The sequence below is a fragment of the Xiphophorus hellerii genome, chromosome 10 (genome assembly GCF_003331165.1).
Source record: "Xiphophorus hellerii strain 12219 chromosome 10, Xiphophorus_hellerii-4.1, whole genome shotgun sequence".
In the NCBI taxonomy this organism is placed as follows: Eukaryota; Metazoa; Chordata; class Actinopteri; order Cyprinodontiformes; family Poeciliidae; genus Xiphophorus; species Xiphophorus hellerii.
Window position 1 is genome coordinate 9,616,052 of NC_045681.1, and position 17,207 is coordinate 9,633,258.

The window sequence follows — 17,207 nt, forward strand, 5'->3', positions numbered from 1 at the left end:
TTTTAAACATTATTTGCATTATTTTTTAATAAACCAAAAAATTAATTTCATGGTAATAGATTTAATAAACAGTGGATTTGTATTAATTATTCATATGCCATAAAGTTCTCTAAGAAGTATGTTGTTTGCAGTAGCAACATAAAGGAAAGCGATGTAAAGTTGAAAAGAGACAACAATTTTTGATGTACTAGTTATTAACAATTAAAGGCAACTTCAAATAAATGGCTTTTTAGCCTATATTGACTCTGTTTTTGAGCATTTTTTGCAGTTTTCTAGAAATTTGTTCCAGATCAAAGCAGGATAAAAAACTGAATCCTGCTCCTTCATGTTTGGTTCTGATTCTGTGGATGCAGAGTGGACTTCAACCAGAAGACCTGAGTACTCAGGGTATTTTTTTTAAATGTCTTGTATATTTATTGACTGAAGTTTTTATCCATTTTGCTTTACAAAATACCTCAAGCACAGTTAGATTAGATGAAGAACTCATGTAAAAAGCAGCTTTCAAGTGCTGCTTTGTTAAATTTAAACCAATTTAAGTCAGTCTAAGATGGACTGGGCTATTGTAAAACATAAATATGTTTTGATATACAGTAGATATAATTGTAGAACTGACTGTACTTCCATGGCACTGCACATTCTACTATAATAAATAAAGTTTTAAATTCAGTAGATAATTGTTTACCCCTCCTTTCATTGAAAATGATCCTGTAGGGAAAACGAGCAGAAATCTGCTCCACTGCTCCTCGACAGACTGGCTGTGTTGAAGAGGTCAGGGCTGGTGGTTATTTCTGGAGTGTATATCAGCAAGCATCCCCCTCCTGTATGTGGTGCTTGAGACTGACGTGGCAAGTGTCGAATACACAGGAGGATGACAGTCACCAACACTCACACGCTGAACCCCCCAACCCTCCACCCCACGCTCCATTCCAGTATTAGCAATGAAAGGGTGGGGTGATCTGGAGAACGATCAGAGAGAGTGTCTGATACCTCCACAGTGTGAGGAACTGAGGAAGAAGAGAACAGACTTCCCACACACACTCATATACACTCGGACCGCGGTTCGGGAGCAGAGATGGTGGCGGAGGAGATCCTGGTCTGTCTCTCAGGAGGAGCTCCATGGGGGTTCAGGCTGCAAGGAGGAGCGGAGCAGCAAAAGCCTCTACAGGTGGCAAAGGTACAGTAGTCAAAAAACCAATATGTAAAAAACAGCTGGATATCTGGCAAGTTTAATGTGCTGAGCTGGTTTTGTGATGTTTCTCACTGTTATTAATTAACATTGTTACAATAATTATAAAATAAATGAAGAAAACATTATTTACAATATTTCTCCACCTCTTCAATTATGTAACAGCAACATATCAACTGAAGCATGTTTAAGTCTGTCTATCTATCTATCTATCTATCTATCTATCTATCTATCTATCTATCTATCTATCTATCTATCTATCTATCTATCTATCTATCTATCTATCTATCTATCTATCTATCTATCTATCTATCTATCTATCTATCTATCTATCTATCTATCTATCTATCTATCTATCTATCTATAAATAATCTGGATTCACATTGCTCAAAAAGTGCAATGTTCTGCTGCAGATTAGCTTTTATCCTGCCTCATTTTTCATGCAGCAGTGTTTGGCCAAGGTCCAGTTTAATTTAAACTTCAGCTGTTGTTCAATTGTGTTTCTGGGCCAGGGAACTGCTGGAGCACAGCTTTGTGAGGAGGGTCATGTCGCCTATACAGACGGAGAGAAGCATCAAAAATGCAAAAAGACACTTTTTCAAAGAAGGCACTCTTTCATAAATAGCTTCAGCCTGAATCTTTTCAAAGTCTTTCACTTTTTTTCTTGTATATTTTGCATCAGATTTGTGGACACAGAATTTGTCTCCTTTCTGGTTTGATTGAAATGTAAAATAGAAATTCATCTAGCAGCTTGCAAAGTAGGCCTGTCACAATTACATGTTTTGCTGGACGATAAATTGTCCCAGAACTTAATGCAATAAACGATAATATTGTTGTGTTGAGAACATTTTCAAGTAATATAATAGTAATAGCGCAAAAAACACATTTTCAGAGATCAATATACTTAAAATTTTAATGAACATCTAAACACTGGAACTGAGATATACAGTATATTAAATATCCAAAATAAATAAAAAAAAACGACAGAAACAATAAAATAAATAATAAAGTCTCTGTAAACAAAACTATTTTTCAAAAAAAGGGATAGTTGAGACCAAAACACCGGACTGAAGACTTTTATTCGGTTTTTGATAAAAAGAGAGAAAAATGATAAATCAAGCAAATGAAAATTATTGAGTTTCTTTTAATTTATCATGCGATTAATTGAGTTATTGTGACAGGCCTATTGCAAAGTCTTGATATCAGTTTCATTAATTCATTCATAAACATTTGAAGATTGAACAAAACGACTGAGAAAAACTAATATGTATACAAACTCCTGAATTTGAGGGAAGTAGCAAAAAATCTTTCTAAATTTAATTCCTCCAAGTTATTTTGTCAATCCTAATTCTGATTTACAACAGGCAAAGTTTAGTTTGATTTACTGTAACATCAGATTTTGTTCGGTTGTAGCATCATATCTAAATTGTAGCCAACAAGATTTATTTCAGGTCCATTATCTACCACTTTACACTTAAGTAAAATATGCAAATTATTCAGATCAAAATTACCACTGAGTACCACTAAAGAGCGCCAAAGCTTGAGAGTCATTGATCTAATGAGCAAAGTTATCCTGGAAGCAGGAGACTGACCTCACCGAACCCGATGACAAAAGCTGACCAATCACTTGTGAGATCTCCAAACTTCTTAAATTTAGACAGATTAGCTCTGAAACCAAATTTATCTGCGCAGCCGCTATTTTCAGGCTGACAAAATCACCTTAATTTGAAGTGAGATCTGTGTGTTTCTTCTTGCTGTGTGTGTTGTGTGTGGTCAGGCATACCTCAGATAAGCCCGGCTGAGGACGGAGCTCAAACGGATCAGAATAGCTCATTTCAGAGCAGCTGAAAGCTGAGGATGGAAAAAACCAGACCTCTTGTTCTCACACACACATACAGACTTAAACACACAGACTCACACACACTCAGTACATCATCTTTCTTAAGCTTTTTATTTTGACATTATTCACTTTTGAGAGTGAAGTGTTTCCCTTCACAATAGAACCCGTCTCTCTCTGTCTAGGAAGGTTTTGGATTTTTTTGAGTCAGTTCTTATTTTGGAAATGTGGGCGGGGCATATGGTGAGTGACAGACACGCCCCCCTTGCTGCACGCAGCTGTTCAAATTCCCATTTTTATGATGCGTGCTCGTACATTTGCCTTTAAAACCTCTAAAACCAAATGGAAAAACTGGGCCAAGAGGCAGCCTTCTCAGGATGGAAAACAGTTCAAGTGGGTGCTTGAATGATCAACATTTTTCACTTTCAGCTGCCATGATAAGGTGTGTGTTTTAGTGTGTGTGTGAGTGCGAGGGAACAGATGGGACGACCTTATCGCCTACTTTTAGCTCCAAGTGTGACAGGAATGCTCACTATCTCATCTAAACCCACTATCACCCCCACACCACCTCTAGAAAGGTACTTCCTGAGGGTCGACCTCAAGCTGCCGCATATGATAAAACTGATCAATAGATTCAATCATTTTCTTTCAGTTCCTGGCTTTTAGGCTTATTGTTTCTGTGACAAAAATCTAACGCACATCAATACCATAATCACTATGGTTTAAAAAAAAACAATCTCAGTAACAAAGTGCTGTCAAAATGGATGCTTCCCAGGAAGATTGGAAGCTCTCATTTTTTCTTGCATCTCTTGTCAAATGACAATTTTGAAAGGCTAATGTTTTGTCATCACCAATAAAGAGGAAGTGTGCATCCATAAGGACAATGTGACAATGTCTATGTCACATGTTCAAATACCTGTTCATATTGCGGCACTTAGCGATGGAAGAATGTTTAGAAATGGTCAGATTGGGTGTATTTAGGCACCAATATAAGCAAAGAACTGATTTGTATTGATAAAAGAGTTGAGCCAAATAGGGAAGCTCTTTATGTATTTATTTATTTGTAGTTCAAACATCCAGTTTTCAGTCCTCAACTGAGAGTGTGCAAAGCTGCTAGACCTTCCCCTTCTCCTTATCTAAAGGACTGAGCTAATGTTAAGTTCCTAAGTAGCATGTCTCCTACAGAAATCCACCTCGAGGTTTTTCAGGCTGCTTCTGCCAGTAGAAGACCTCTCTAAATACCAAAAGCCATTCCAGAGACTGCAGTAAACTTTTTTCTTTCTTTAGGTACGCAAGCGCAGCAAAGCCTGCCGAGCCGGACTGAAGGAGCAAGACGAGCTGATTGCCATTGGTGACCAGATGTGTGCAGATCTCACACATGCTCAGGCCATGAGCCTAGTAGATAAAGAGACTTCCACACTGACCCTAAAAGTTAGAAGGTCAGAACATGGACACAGTTATTTTAATTTATACAGGTAAACAATGAAACCAAGTTTTGTCTTGATATTTGTTTTATTCCAGGAACCTCTCTGGATTTTTCTCTCTACCTTGTTCTGCTCGCTCCATTTCACCTCAATCGTCCATGAGGGTTCTGTCTTCTCCTGCCACCCTCCTGAACAACAGTTCCTCCTTTCTCTCGCCCACTGAGTTATCCAGAGGCATTACTTCCCCCCCCGACAGCGAGGCGTACTACGGTGAAACAGACAGCGACGCAGACACACATTCACAAACGCACCGACGACGCCAACGGCGAACATCTCCTCATGCTCGCTCACCTTCGCGTTACGACAATCAAGAAGAGGAGACTTCTGAGATGAGCGGGTAAGAGAAGAACCAGAAGAGAAACTCCAAGACCTTTACTATTAACAGCACTGCAAAAACACACAATCATACCAAGCAGGTCTAGTTTCGGGAGAAAATATTGCAGTACCCTTGAAATAAGACAAAACTAACTTACAAGTAACTTGTTTGAGCTTTACATCATGTTATGTCATTTCCTTATTAAAAACATACCTGGAGTGTTTATTTGATTCTTTCATGCATGTTTGAGAAATCCTTTAATCTCCATGGCAACGATTCAGCTGTGCAAAACACCTGGGTGGACAAAGCCCCGCCTTCTAGGCACAGCTCCTCCTCTGAGTTGTGATTTCCAAGTTTTTGAACTTCTGTCTCACAGAGCAGACAGGACTTTCTTAAAGAGACAGAAGCCAAATTTTAAGGCCTTGATTTACAAAGTCATATTTAAAACATACAACGTTTCTATAGCAACGGAAGGTAACATAGTTACTTGATTGTGTTATAAAAAGAATCTACTTAGCTGGAAAACACATAATAATGTCCCTTTAAGTAATTAATTTCCTAATATTGATGAAAAGTATTAGCTGGAAGTGAAATAATCTGTCACTGTAACAAGACATTTTAACTTATAATATGGAAAAAAATGTCTTGTTTATATTACAGAATAAATGAATTAAAATGAGCTCTAACATATTTCAGAAAAGTTACTTTTTGAGTTAATTTTATCTTAAATCAAGTGTACTAAGATTGTTCCACTACAAACTATACCAACGATACTAGGTAAGATTTTGTGTTTTTGCAGTGTGAGCCATGACACATTGTGAAATAACGTTCTGCATCTGTGTTTGATCCAAGGTATGAAAGTGCTACAGACGCAGGAGTTACGACCCAGTGGCATGCTCAGGGTCTCACCAGCGTGCCTCGCAGAGACTTTATCTACCTGCCCGACCCAGAGGAGAGATACACATCCGCTCACACCCTGACCCCTCGCACCCTCACCCCGACCCCTGATCAGGGCCCGGTGGACGCAGAGGGAGAGGGGGACAGCGGCTTCCAGGAGACAGGGGGCTACATTACACCAGCCTGCCCTCCTTTGGTGTCTCCTGAACGGGCCAAAGAAGCCTTGAAGTTGGGCTCCGGTCATCATCTGGTGCCCATGGTGGGACCGCAGCTCAGCCCGGTGAACGACGAACTCTCCACCAGCTACATGGACAAAGCTAGACAGGCCAGTGAGTACTATCCTAACACAATTTGCTTTGCACAAAATAAACCTGTTTTTGGTCTATTTTAGATTTGGTGAAGATTTTACTCGATACAGAACATAGAAATGTTAAAATCAGGACGTCCAGGAAATTTGGAAACAGAAAATATGATTTAAGTATCTTCTTCATCAGGAAAAAACCTGCCTGAAGGTTTCATACTTCCATCTGTTATTTTAGTTTATTTAGTACAAATAAAGTACAGATCAATTAAGAAAATAATAATAATGATAACAGTGCAGGAAGATGCAAACGGCTTATTTAAAATTATCTGTCTGTCCGTCCGTCTGTAAAAATAACCCAATACTCTTTAATGTTGCTGCTCCAGTCCTTCTGCTCCTCTGCTCTGCAGATCCTAAAATACAGTATGACTTTCTCCATCATGGGAATAATTTATTTTCCAATAATATTGCCCTCAACATTTCATTTTATTTATTTAATTTCCCTGGAGTTTTTGTTCTGCTTTAGTTTTCTTGAGATTTATCTCTGAGTTTGTTCAGAACAACATGTTTAGGATGTTACTATTCAACTGTAACAGGAGAAAATAACATCAGATAGACCACATTACAAAGAAAGTCCAAAAGACAAACATAACATTGTGGTTTTAAATCTTTTGTTAGATCGCCCTCCAGTGGCCATTGCCTATTCTTATCCGATCGTTTATATTTGCATGTTGGAGCAATGAAGTGAGATACACCAGACACCAGCAGAGGGATTCTCCACGTTCCCCCCTCATCCTCTCCTGGAAGTATTCTGGATATTTGCCTCGGTGGCTGTATTTATAGCTGCTGAAGCTTTCTGAATAAGAGAGCAGAGCCCTGATTTATAGACCAGCTTAATGTGTATATATGTGGACAGTGTGTGAATAACTGCTTGTGTGCACATAAATAGAGATATAAATATGTTTCTGTTCATTTAAATCGATTCAGAAGAGCTGATGTAGAGTGATTATTAGCATTTTATTCTATTTAATGTGAAATTCTAGTTGTCTCAGAGTTCAGGGTAGGCAATACAATTATAGGGAAGTGTTGATGAAATTCCCCAAAAGGATGACATATGAATATTAAAAGAGAAAATAAGTGCCTCTCGCACTATGGCCCTGAATCAAGATTTGTAGCATTTTTTATAATCTATTTTTACAGACATGACTTTCCAACTATATTTATTGTATGTAAATATCTTTTTGGCTTAATTATTTTTGGGTTTGGCATGCCAATTGTCAATTTTCTATTTTTAAGGGTGCAGACTGAAGAGCATGCAAATGGTTATAAAGATTAGGTATTACAGATTAAATATATTTTTTGTAAAGGGTGGATGCTCATGTTTATATGAATACCAACATTGGCAACACTGCTGCCAAGTGCCAAGTCAATTGTGCCAAGCCAATTGTGACACCATGTAGAACAAAGAACCAAAGATGATGATGATTATAATTACAATAATATGATTCAGATTATCGTGTATTAAATCAGACATTGTAAAATAATTAGAATTACGACACATTTCCAGTGTTAGAAGGCAAAATAATCCTATTAACAAAATGCAATACCAACAATACAACAACTACTACTATTAGGAGTAATATAATAACACTACTACTACTACTAATAATAATAATAATAGTTTTTGGTTGTTGTGTTTTATTTTGGATATTAAAACTGTCTTTCAGTTCCAATGTTATTCCAAAATTAAAGTTTACTGTTCTTTGTCCGAGCAAACTTGCAATATTATGCCATAATGTATTACTTGAAAATGGTCTGAAAAGAACAAAATTATTGTTTATTGTAATAATTTCTGGGACAATTAATTGTCCAGCAAAGTTTGTTATTGTGACAGCGTGTCTGTGATGGACTGGTGACCAGGTGTCCAGGGTGTACCTGCCACTCAAATGGGTATTTGAACAGGATGAACATAATATTTAAAGTTGTTTCAGTTTTTTTTGCTTCATTTTGCTGATCTTTCAGCAAAAATGATGCAGTAGCAATAGAGCTTTTAATTCTGACAAGCTTTCCCAAGACTGGAACTTTTTTGTTGAGGATCATCAGCAGAAGTGTTTTCAATTCATAAATATTTTTGCTGAACTTCTTCTTGAACCTGTGAAGTGTTATTTCCACCTTCTTGGTTTGAAACATAATTTAAACCGAGCTGACAGCTGATTAAACTGAATAACTATGCACTGACTGAGTTCCTGTTCCTGGAGGGAATGCTGCTGCAATGAACGATCTGTCATCGGTTGCGAGAGCCCAAAGACGTGAATAACTTTAATGCAGGCTGAGGGCTTTACTACAGGACAAACGGTGGCAGTGCCACCAGAGATCTGCCCTTTCTCGTGTTACAAACACACACAGCGACTTTGGATCTGAGATCATTGACTCTGTTGTTGCAGAGTTTTGCGTCTTTGTGTACAACAGCAATGACTTACTGCTAACCTTTTGGCGATACGCTACGTGTCACACAGTCATATATACACAGTGATCTAAACATGTGGTGAGGGGTCTCCCGCTCTTTGTGTGTGTGTTTAGGACAGAAAGCAGACAGGTGTTTGAAGCCTGTCAGACAGGAATAGAGGGTTGACATCATGTGTTGCTTTGGGTTGCTGAAAACAGACAAAGGTCTTTACATGGGCTGAGCTCTCAGAACAGGAGACAGTGACTAAACGGGTCTCCACTCAGAGCTGATTTGGACTCTGTTGGGGTGTGTGTGGGAGGGTCCGAGGGACACACACTCACACACTTAGTGGTGAAATGAGGGACCTCACATCTCCTTTAGGTTCAGACAAAGGTGGACTCAGGGTTCCACGCACTGTTTACGCAGGTAAGACTCATTATACCCTTGACTGACTTTCTTTTGGAGGCGAAATTTTGATTATTTAAAAAAAAGAAATGCTTGTTGTTGTAATCTGTGAAGATTCTGTGATCTAATAAGCTTCTACCAAAACGATGTAGAAGCGACATTTCCACCCTCTTGGTTTGAATCATAATTTCAACTGAGTTGACTGATATCTTTTTAAAAAGTCACTGCGAACAAACAATGCAGATGTTATTAACTTTTATAATTATTTCAGTCCTCTTGTTAGATTGATTATTGGGATTAGTGTGGATGATGTTAAAGTGTCAACACCAGTTTCCAGCTCCATTTATTACAAGGACACAATTATTTTATGTTATTATATTTTGGAAATTCATAATTTTCCCCTGCAGTGACAGGAATCAAGTACTGACCTACATCAAACGGTTTGCTGTCACGGTAAAGATAATGATCATATTTGTTTTACAATTAGCTGGTCTAATAAATCAATGTATCATATGTTGACGGCGAGCTAAACTGCTTTCAAGCAGGAACAGAGGAAAAGTATTTGCCTCTGTACATTTTTTAAATTATTTTGATTTTTGTCTGTCTTCACTGCAAAGACAAAATCTTACCAAGTGTTTTTGCTCTAGTTTCTACTGCAAATATCCTAGCCCACTTGAAATAAGACAAGACTAACTTATAAGTAACTTTTTTAGCAAGATATCGGAGCTTGTTTTAGGTCAACAATAACTTAGTATTAATTTAAGAAGTACTAGTTCCAGTGGCAGAATTTTCCTCTTACTGCAACACATTTTTTCCCGTTTCATAAGGGAAATAATCTGCTAATGGAACTTTTTCTTTTTCTTAGTTTTGTCCTATTTAAAGTGTACTTAGATATGCATACTTGAAACTAGACCATAAAATACTTGGTAAGATTTTGTGTTTTGCAGTGCTAATGTTTTACATCGTCAAGCAAATATAAATAATGAAGATAACCTGAGTAAAAACAAAATGCTGCTTTCAAATGATGGGCTCATTGTTTAAGAGACAAAAGCTGGTTAATTGTGTGAAAAAGTATTTTTCCTTTAAACCTAATGTGTTGTTCTGCTGTTTTTGTGTTGAATGTTTAATAATTCAGACACATTGAGGCCTTTTTCATCACAAATGGCCCGTTTAAAGTTAAGCCATGACATCTTAATTAAATTAACTTTCAGACTTTGACTAGACCAATCCAAAGCCTTCATTTTGTTTATGTTTTTTTTGACTGGTTCACTTCAGATGGCTGTCTTGCTGAATAAACTAAGGGCTCTATGAATGGCCAGACATTATTTTGCAGGATTCTTCCTCAAAATGCTTAAATTAATAAAAAATTAATGGTACTGTCAATTACGCCAAATTAGTAGCCAGAGGTGGGAAGTAATCACTTTTACTCAATTACATTTACTTTTTGGAAAAGTTACTTTTGGGAGTAGCTTAACTATATTGAGAAATGTTACTATGAAGAAATAGGCCTGCAGAGCCTCAGATGTTATTCTGATTTTTTGTGATCTCCCTGATGAGGGTTGAGTTTGTCCTTTGGAATAATTCTTTTAGGACTGGGAAGGTTCACACCTGTTCCATCACTTCTCCATTAGTGAATAATGAATTTCACTGTGGTTCCCTTTTGTCTGAACGCCTCAGAAATGACTTGTAGCTCTTTCCAGACTTTTAGATGTCAGCAACGTAGGATCTTATCTGTCCTGGAATTTCTTTGAAACATATTTTTGTTTTATTTTTGGCCTCCTTAATGTTGTCAGAAAGGTTCTTTTCAAATCCTTTCTTATTTCTAAAGGTCATATAGTAAACAAAACAAAGGAGTCAGTAGCATTTTCACATAAATCTAGCACCTTTTCCCTTAATAAATGAAGTTTTCATTTAAAAAAGTTATCTTTGTCTGATATTAAGATTTGATTGATGATCTAAAAGATTTCAGTATGACATAAAAACAAATATTAATAACAAATATCTGTACCCCTGCATGTCTTTCAATGATGTGTCACTCAAAACATACACATGTTCCAGACCAGGCAAAACAGTGAAATATCTAAAACTGCATTTGACTGTGTTGGAATTCATTTAAAAAAAAAAGAAAAAAAGATTGTAATTCTGTAATTTCAAAGGACGGCACATTTTCTGAAATCTACATTTAGAAAAGTCTTTCTACTCTGTCTTAAAACTTAGATTTATCCGTCCTTCAACATGTTCCCAAAACTAATTTACTGATTATCCAAACATGAGAGGAATATGTAAGCATATGGACACAATTTGGGAAGCAGATAGATTGTGATCTAATCTTCCCAGAGTGTGACTCAACATTGGAGAGCAGCAGGAATTGTTTGTTCTAAATCCACAACATGCTCTCCTGTCAGTCACTGCGAATGCTCATCCCAGCTCCTAGCTGTGATGATACTGACTGAATCAGCCGCCACCAGCAGGTAGAGAGAACTATCACACTGTTTTGCTTCCTTTATTTGTTGCCCACTCCTTGTTTTGTATTAATCAGAACTCCCATTACTGCTTCTCCCCTGCGTTTCTGCTCATTTCAGCAGATTTATTTTCGTCTCTCGCTTATTTTTTGCTTCCTGTCTTGCAGAGTTGCAGCGCGGAGAGAGCGTGGTGGAGAAACAGGTGAAAGAAGCCCGCACTAAATGCCGCTCTATTGCATCTTTGCTGACTGATGCTCCCAACCCCAATTCGAAAGGGGTTCTTATGTTCAAGAAACGGCGGCAAAGAGCCAAGAAATACACACTGACCTGCTTTGGGAAGGCTGAAGGAGTCAGAGGAGGTGAAACAGAAGGGGAAACAGGAGGGGAGACAGAAGAGGAAGGAGGAGGAAGCTCAGTTTTAAGTGGCTCTGAGGTTGAGGAAGAAGGATTGTCTGCGTCTTTTGACCCTACGTGGGATTCAGGTTATCTTGACCTGCTAGACAGGAGAAGCTCTGCCTGCCCGTCAACCACACCAACTACCCCGACAACACCAAGCGCCAACCACAGCGCAGAGGTGGACCACTCAGCTCATCTAACACCAGGACGTTTACCTTTTGTAAATCAAAGCTTAGGGTTGGACATCTCAAGTTTGGAGAGTTCAGGCAGCGACAGCTTCACAAAACAACCCATCAGTAACCAAATGTCTCCTCCAGCTGTGGCTTTGACCAACGGGGGTTCAGTTTCCGTAAGCCAGGCGAGTGTCGTTCTGAGCCCACCCTCGGAGACACCCATACAAAGTCAAAATGGGCTCCACAATAACTCTAATAACACAGCCCACTCTGATTTTGGTCCAAGCCCCAGCATGGACTCAATCAGTAACTCCAGTTTTAATCCTAATCCCGGCTTTCTGAACCGCACTGCACGGCCCTTCACCCCAGGCTCAACCCCAAATCGTGCGTCTGTGACCTCTGTGATGTTTCGACCTCCCCAGCCCAAACCCACACCGCTAACTATGGCTCCCAAGTCTGTTTCAGCAGTGTCCACCATGACAATCCCACCAACCCAACCTCCTCCAGGGCCAGATGCAAGAAGAGCTGTGTCCAGCACCTCTCTCTACATCCCTCCAAGAAATAACAACAGTAACTCTTCCCCTTCGCTATATTCTCCTCCGTCAGCTCTTTCTTCGTCTTTCTCTCAGCCTCCTTCAACATTTTCCTCTCTTCCTGCAGAACATGCTCCTTCCTCAACCCCATTTTCACCGTCTACAGATCAGTTTTCTCCGATACACCCATCAATTGCTAAACCTTACCTTTGTTCTCCTGCTCCTACTAATCCACCTCCACACATCTCGTCTCTGAATACATCTTCTGAGTTAGCTAAGGACTCATTCCCTGCACCTCCTCTCCCTCAGCCATCTCCATCTCCGTCTGTCCACCCAATAATCAATGTAACCGATGCAGCTTCCCCAACAGGGCCTCCCCAAGCACCTGTCAATGACTCAATGGCCACAAGAGAGCAACGCATTTCCGTCCCAGCCACTCGCACCGGCATTCTTCATGATGCACGCCGTCGTAGCAACAAGAAGCCAATGTTCAGCGCTCTGCAAAGCAAAGATGTTTCTCCAAACCCAGACTTGCTGTCGATGGTGCAGAACATGGATGATCGTTGCGTGGGAAGAAGCCCAAATGGTGAGTCTGGACTAGCGCAGAGTGGGGAAGCGGGTCATGAGTCAGGGCCTGAGGAGGACTGGCTGAGACTTGGTGCAGAAGCTTGTAACTTCATGCAGGCGCAGCGAGGACCAAAGCCCCCTGCTGTGGCTCCTAAACCACAGACCCCCCAGGTTTTGCAGCTTGCTGGAAAAGGAGGTCAGCTCTTTGCCCGCAGACAGAACAGGATGGATCGGTATGTTGTTGAGCGTTCTCCATCTGTTGCTGCTGCACCTTACTCTCCTGCTCAGACCAGGGAGCCTTCACCCACACCTTCCCTTCCTGCCGCATGGAAGTACTCACCTAATATTCGCGCCCCACCTCCGATCAACTACAACCCCCTACTGTCTCCGTCCTGCCCTCCGAAGGTCCAAAGGAAACCCGAGGTAGCAAAGTTAGGGACAAACAGACCCAAAGGGCACAAGGCAGGCATCAAACCTATTGACATAATGAGTCACCAGCCATACCAGCTTAACTCCTCCCTGTTCAGCTATGGAGGTGGAGTTCCCCAGGATCCTTCCAATGCTAATCAGCAGAGAGGTGGTCCTCAAAAGACAGCGCGGGTCTACGAGGTAAAGAGGTTCTCAACACCCCCGCCCACTGCCACAGGACCCACACCAAAAGTTATTGTACCTCGATCAGCCACAACACTTGGAGAACCACTAAGGTACTCTGATGAGTTTACCCCTCCCACTGCTGGAGCAATGCCCCATGAACCCCACCAGACTCCACCACAGCCTTTTCAGCCTCAGTGGGCCTCCTCCCCTTTGCCTCCTGCCCCCACTGCTCCTCTTCCTCAGCTCCCAACCTTCTCCTCACCTCTGGTTTCAATCCCACCTCCGCAGGCCAACAGGAGTTTCAAGAGCGCCCCAGATCTAAGTCCTATGAGTCCCAGTAATGCCTCTTACCAGTCACCCAGTGGCTCCCAGCCTCCTAGGGTCCCCAAGCCTCGGTTCAGCACTTCTAACTTGGGCCTGCAACCTTGCATATGGCGGCCTGGATCCACCACACACCAAACAGATCCTCATCTGGACATGAGAAATAAAAACTGTGGGGAAATGGCGAAATAATTTAAAATCTGGAATCTGGAATCACAGCATCTGTTTGCTCTGAATTCACATGTATCACATTTAATTAATTACCCAGTTCATGTTTGACTCTTCTGGTGAAAATTAATTTAACGGTGACCTATTATGCTTCCTTGAACAGGTTACAAGACATGTTCATTACATAAAATCATTCTTATATATGAGAACGAACCGTCTTTTGAAAAGGTTTGTTTTCCAGATACCAAAAAATTATTTATTTTTGTCCAGAAATTGGCTGGGTGGATTTTTTAAGCACTTGGACTGTTTTTAGAAACGGAAGTGCAAAACCATACAGAATGTGAATTTTGCATAATAGGTTCCCTTTAAAAAACAAACACTGCTCAACAATAGAAATCATTGATGTTTGTTAGAGAAATCTGAAGCAAAGTTTTATAAATAACATGCAGAATGATTTGAGTTTAATGACTAAAAAAGTGTAATAGAGGATGTGTAATGGTGGGTATGATTTAAGAGAGAGGTGGCAGAAAAAGGGAAATGATGTACAGAAAGCAGAGATAAGAAATGTTCCAAAAATTCTGATTGGTTGCTTACCTTCACAATCTTCAACATCCAACCTGTTGCTATCACACAATAGCACATTTAAATAAATTCTCGTATAGTCAATATTAAATATTATAGATAGCTTAAAGTATATAAGTTGGATCCTTGATCTTTGTGTGCTTTGTTGTAGCGGAAAGCCTCTTGCTGCACTTGGTTGTTGATATAGAACATGAAATACAGTATATAAGTACAACATGTCTGTTTAGCTGTGATTCTTTTTCACAGAAACATGAGGTTGAATAAAAATAGACATGACTCACCTCAGCTGTCACTCTGTCTCTCCTTGTGTCAACACCCACCCCCACACTGACCTATAGTACACCACACCCATTCGTTTCTCAATTTTTAGCCACATTTTATGACTCTTTTGTAGATCAATTTAAACTGACTCTTTGCTCATAAGTATAGTCTAGGCATTAAGAAACTATTTTAATCGTCTCCCAACTTTTACCACATGGAGGCGCTGTAGGATTTGTCACCAAAGTATGTTGCACTATTACAGTTTAATATTTCCTAACATGTTTTGCTTCAGATTTTACAGTCTCAGATGATCACAACTCTACAGCTATGGTTATTTTCCTATCTTAGTTTATTTTCTTTAGCTCTACATGCATCTATCTAGACTTCCAAGTACTATGTTAAAAAAGTATTTACACCCCTAGAACTCCACATTTGCATTTTGCAATTGTACAATGACAACTTCAAAGCATACTCATAAAATTTTATATAACAGATGATTTATAATTATAAAATAAAAGGGGAATATAAGGAATACAAAATATGGTTTTCCTTTTTTTTACACATAAAAATCATAGGACATTAGGGTTACTTTTATTTTCATTTTCCATCCCTATTATCTTCATCCTTCTCTACCATAAACTGGTAGCCATGGATGTGCTTGGTATAGAAAAGCGTCCCACCAGCATGATGCTGCCACCAGCATGCTTCAAATTAAGTTGTCATGGTAAACAAATGTAAATAAGATAAGTTTAATGAACTTTATTCAATTACTTGTGACTAATTAATGGTTTCAGTGGTTTGCAACAAGAAGCTGTAGATCTTCTATAGGTCTGTTGTGGAGAGGTTTATCTCCTCTCCCATCTTTGGTTGAGGTAGCAGCATCAGAACCAGGGACTTGGAAAGGCTCGGCAACTTGATAAAAAAGTTGTTCTGTTCTGGTGAGATGATGGACCATTATGGTCGCCCAGCTAAGTTAAGGTTTACACTCGCACGAGAAAACAGCTGCAAACAGATTCACAATTGTACAACTATGCGTCTTTGAAAAGCAGATTCAATCAACAAGAATGCAGAAAGTGTTTTCTGAAGACAACAACAAAGAACATGTCTTTTAAAGCATTCATTGTTCTGCTCAGACAGCAGTAAAAATCAGCTGCCCAAATGTACTGGACCGCCGCTGGAGTTGTTAGCTAATAGTGCAGTGCCCGATTGTGACTTGACTATCAAAAAACATGAACTTATTGCCAAATAATGGCAGTTTTTTTTTTAAAGTCAGTGGTTGTTTTAAGAAGCAGTTGAGACCCGAACAGAAGAACAAAAACATCCAAAATGTGGATTTTACATAATAGGTCACCATTAATACTAAATATTATTGGAAGACTAGGACAAAAATTAAGCAAAGTAGACTTTTCTTTAGTTGTTTTGCCTTTTATGTTTAATTTTCCCTCCAACATTGACCTACATCTTAAAGCTGCTTAATGTCATCCATCTAAAGGCCTTGGAGCTGTGAAACCCAAGCACGTAAAGGGATCTAACCTTTAACCCTCGAGCGCGATCAGTTGACAGTAAGGGACTATCGCTCAGTGCTAACTTTAGTCCTGTCCAGATCTGATGGTAAGCTAACTGCTCTGCAACTCAAAGAGGAAACACACATGAAAATAAAATTCTTCATTATGACATTTATGGCTGTTTTTATTTAGAAGTTATTCCAGAAGCCTGGAGAGAATAAATTATTAAAATTACGCTTGAGCTCTTTATTCTAACCCTTCTGCTAAAAGCTTATTTAACTAATCTAATTCTTTTAGCTTAAAATAAATAAGGTAATTGATCTTGTTGGGTCAAGCTTTGGTTCTCACAAACCTAAACGACCCCTGACATGCAGTTAAACCCCCCCCCCCCCCCCCCCCCCACACACACACACACCCCCACACACAGTCGTGTTTTCATCACTTGTGGGGACTTCACATTGACTTCCATTAATTTCTACAGCCTAACCCTTACCCATAATCCTAACCCTAACCATATAACCCTAACCATCACATACCAAACCCTTACCTTAACCTTTACCCTAAACCTAACCATCACAGACCTAACCACTAACCCAAAACCAACAATTTCCCTTATGGGGACCAAGAAAATGTCCCCACAAGGAGAAATGGTCCCTATAACCTCACATTGTAGACAGAAATAGGTTCCCATAAGGATATGAAAACCTGGTGTACACACACACACACAAACACATGCCCCCGCACACACACACACACACCCCTACTCACACTCA

General features: G+C 39.6%; 1 protein-coding gene across 1 annotated transcript; it reads left to right on the plus strand.

Moving 5' to 3' along the window:
* Positions 1 to 925: 925 nt before the first annotated feature.
* Positions 926 to 14,953, plus strand: LOC116726802 (synaptopodin 2-like protein). Its single transcript, XM_032573679.1, has 5 exons — positions 926 to 1,174; positions 4,311 to 4,462; positions 4,545 to 4,844; positions 5,676 to 6,049; positions 11,502 to 14,953. The coding sequence occupies exons 1-5, from the start codon at positions 1,073 to 1,075 to the stop codon at positions 14,108 to 14,110; spliced, it is 3,537 nt and encodes a 1,178-aa protein (XP_032429570.1). The 5' UTR covers positions 926 to 1,072; the 3' UTR covers positions 14,111 to 14,953.
* Positions 14,954 to 17,207: the final 2,254 nt, after the last annotated feature.

Excerpts from the sequence above, each read along its gene's own strand:
- LOC116726802 (XM_032573679.1), top strand. The coding sequence starts at position 1,073 with ATGGTGGCGGAGGAGATCCTGGTCTGTCTCTCAGGAGGAGCTCCATGG. Across the intron at positions 4,463-4,544 it reads CTGACCCTAAAAGTTAGAAG|GAACCTCTCTGGATTTTTCT; the intron begins GTCAGAACATGG and ends GTTTTATTCCAG. Across the intron at positions 4,845-5,675 it reads GAGACTTCTGAGATGAGCGG|GTATGAAAGTGCTACAGACG; the intron begins GTAAGAGAAGAA and ends GTTTGATCCAAG.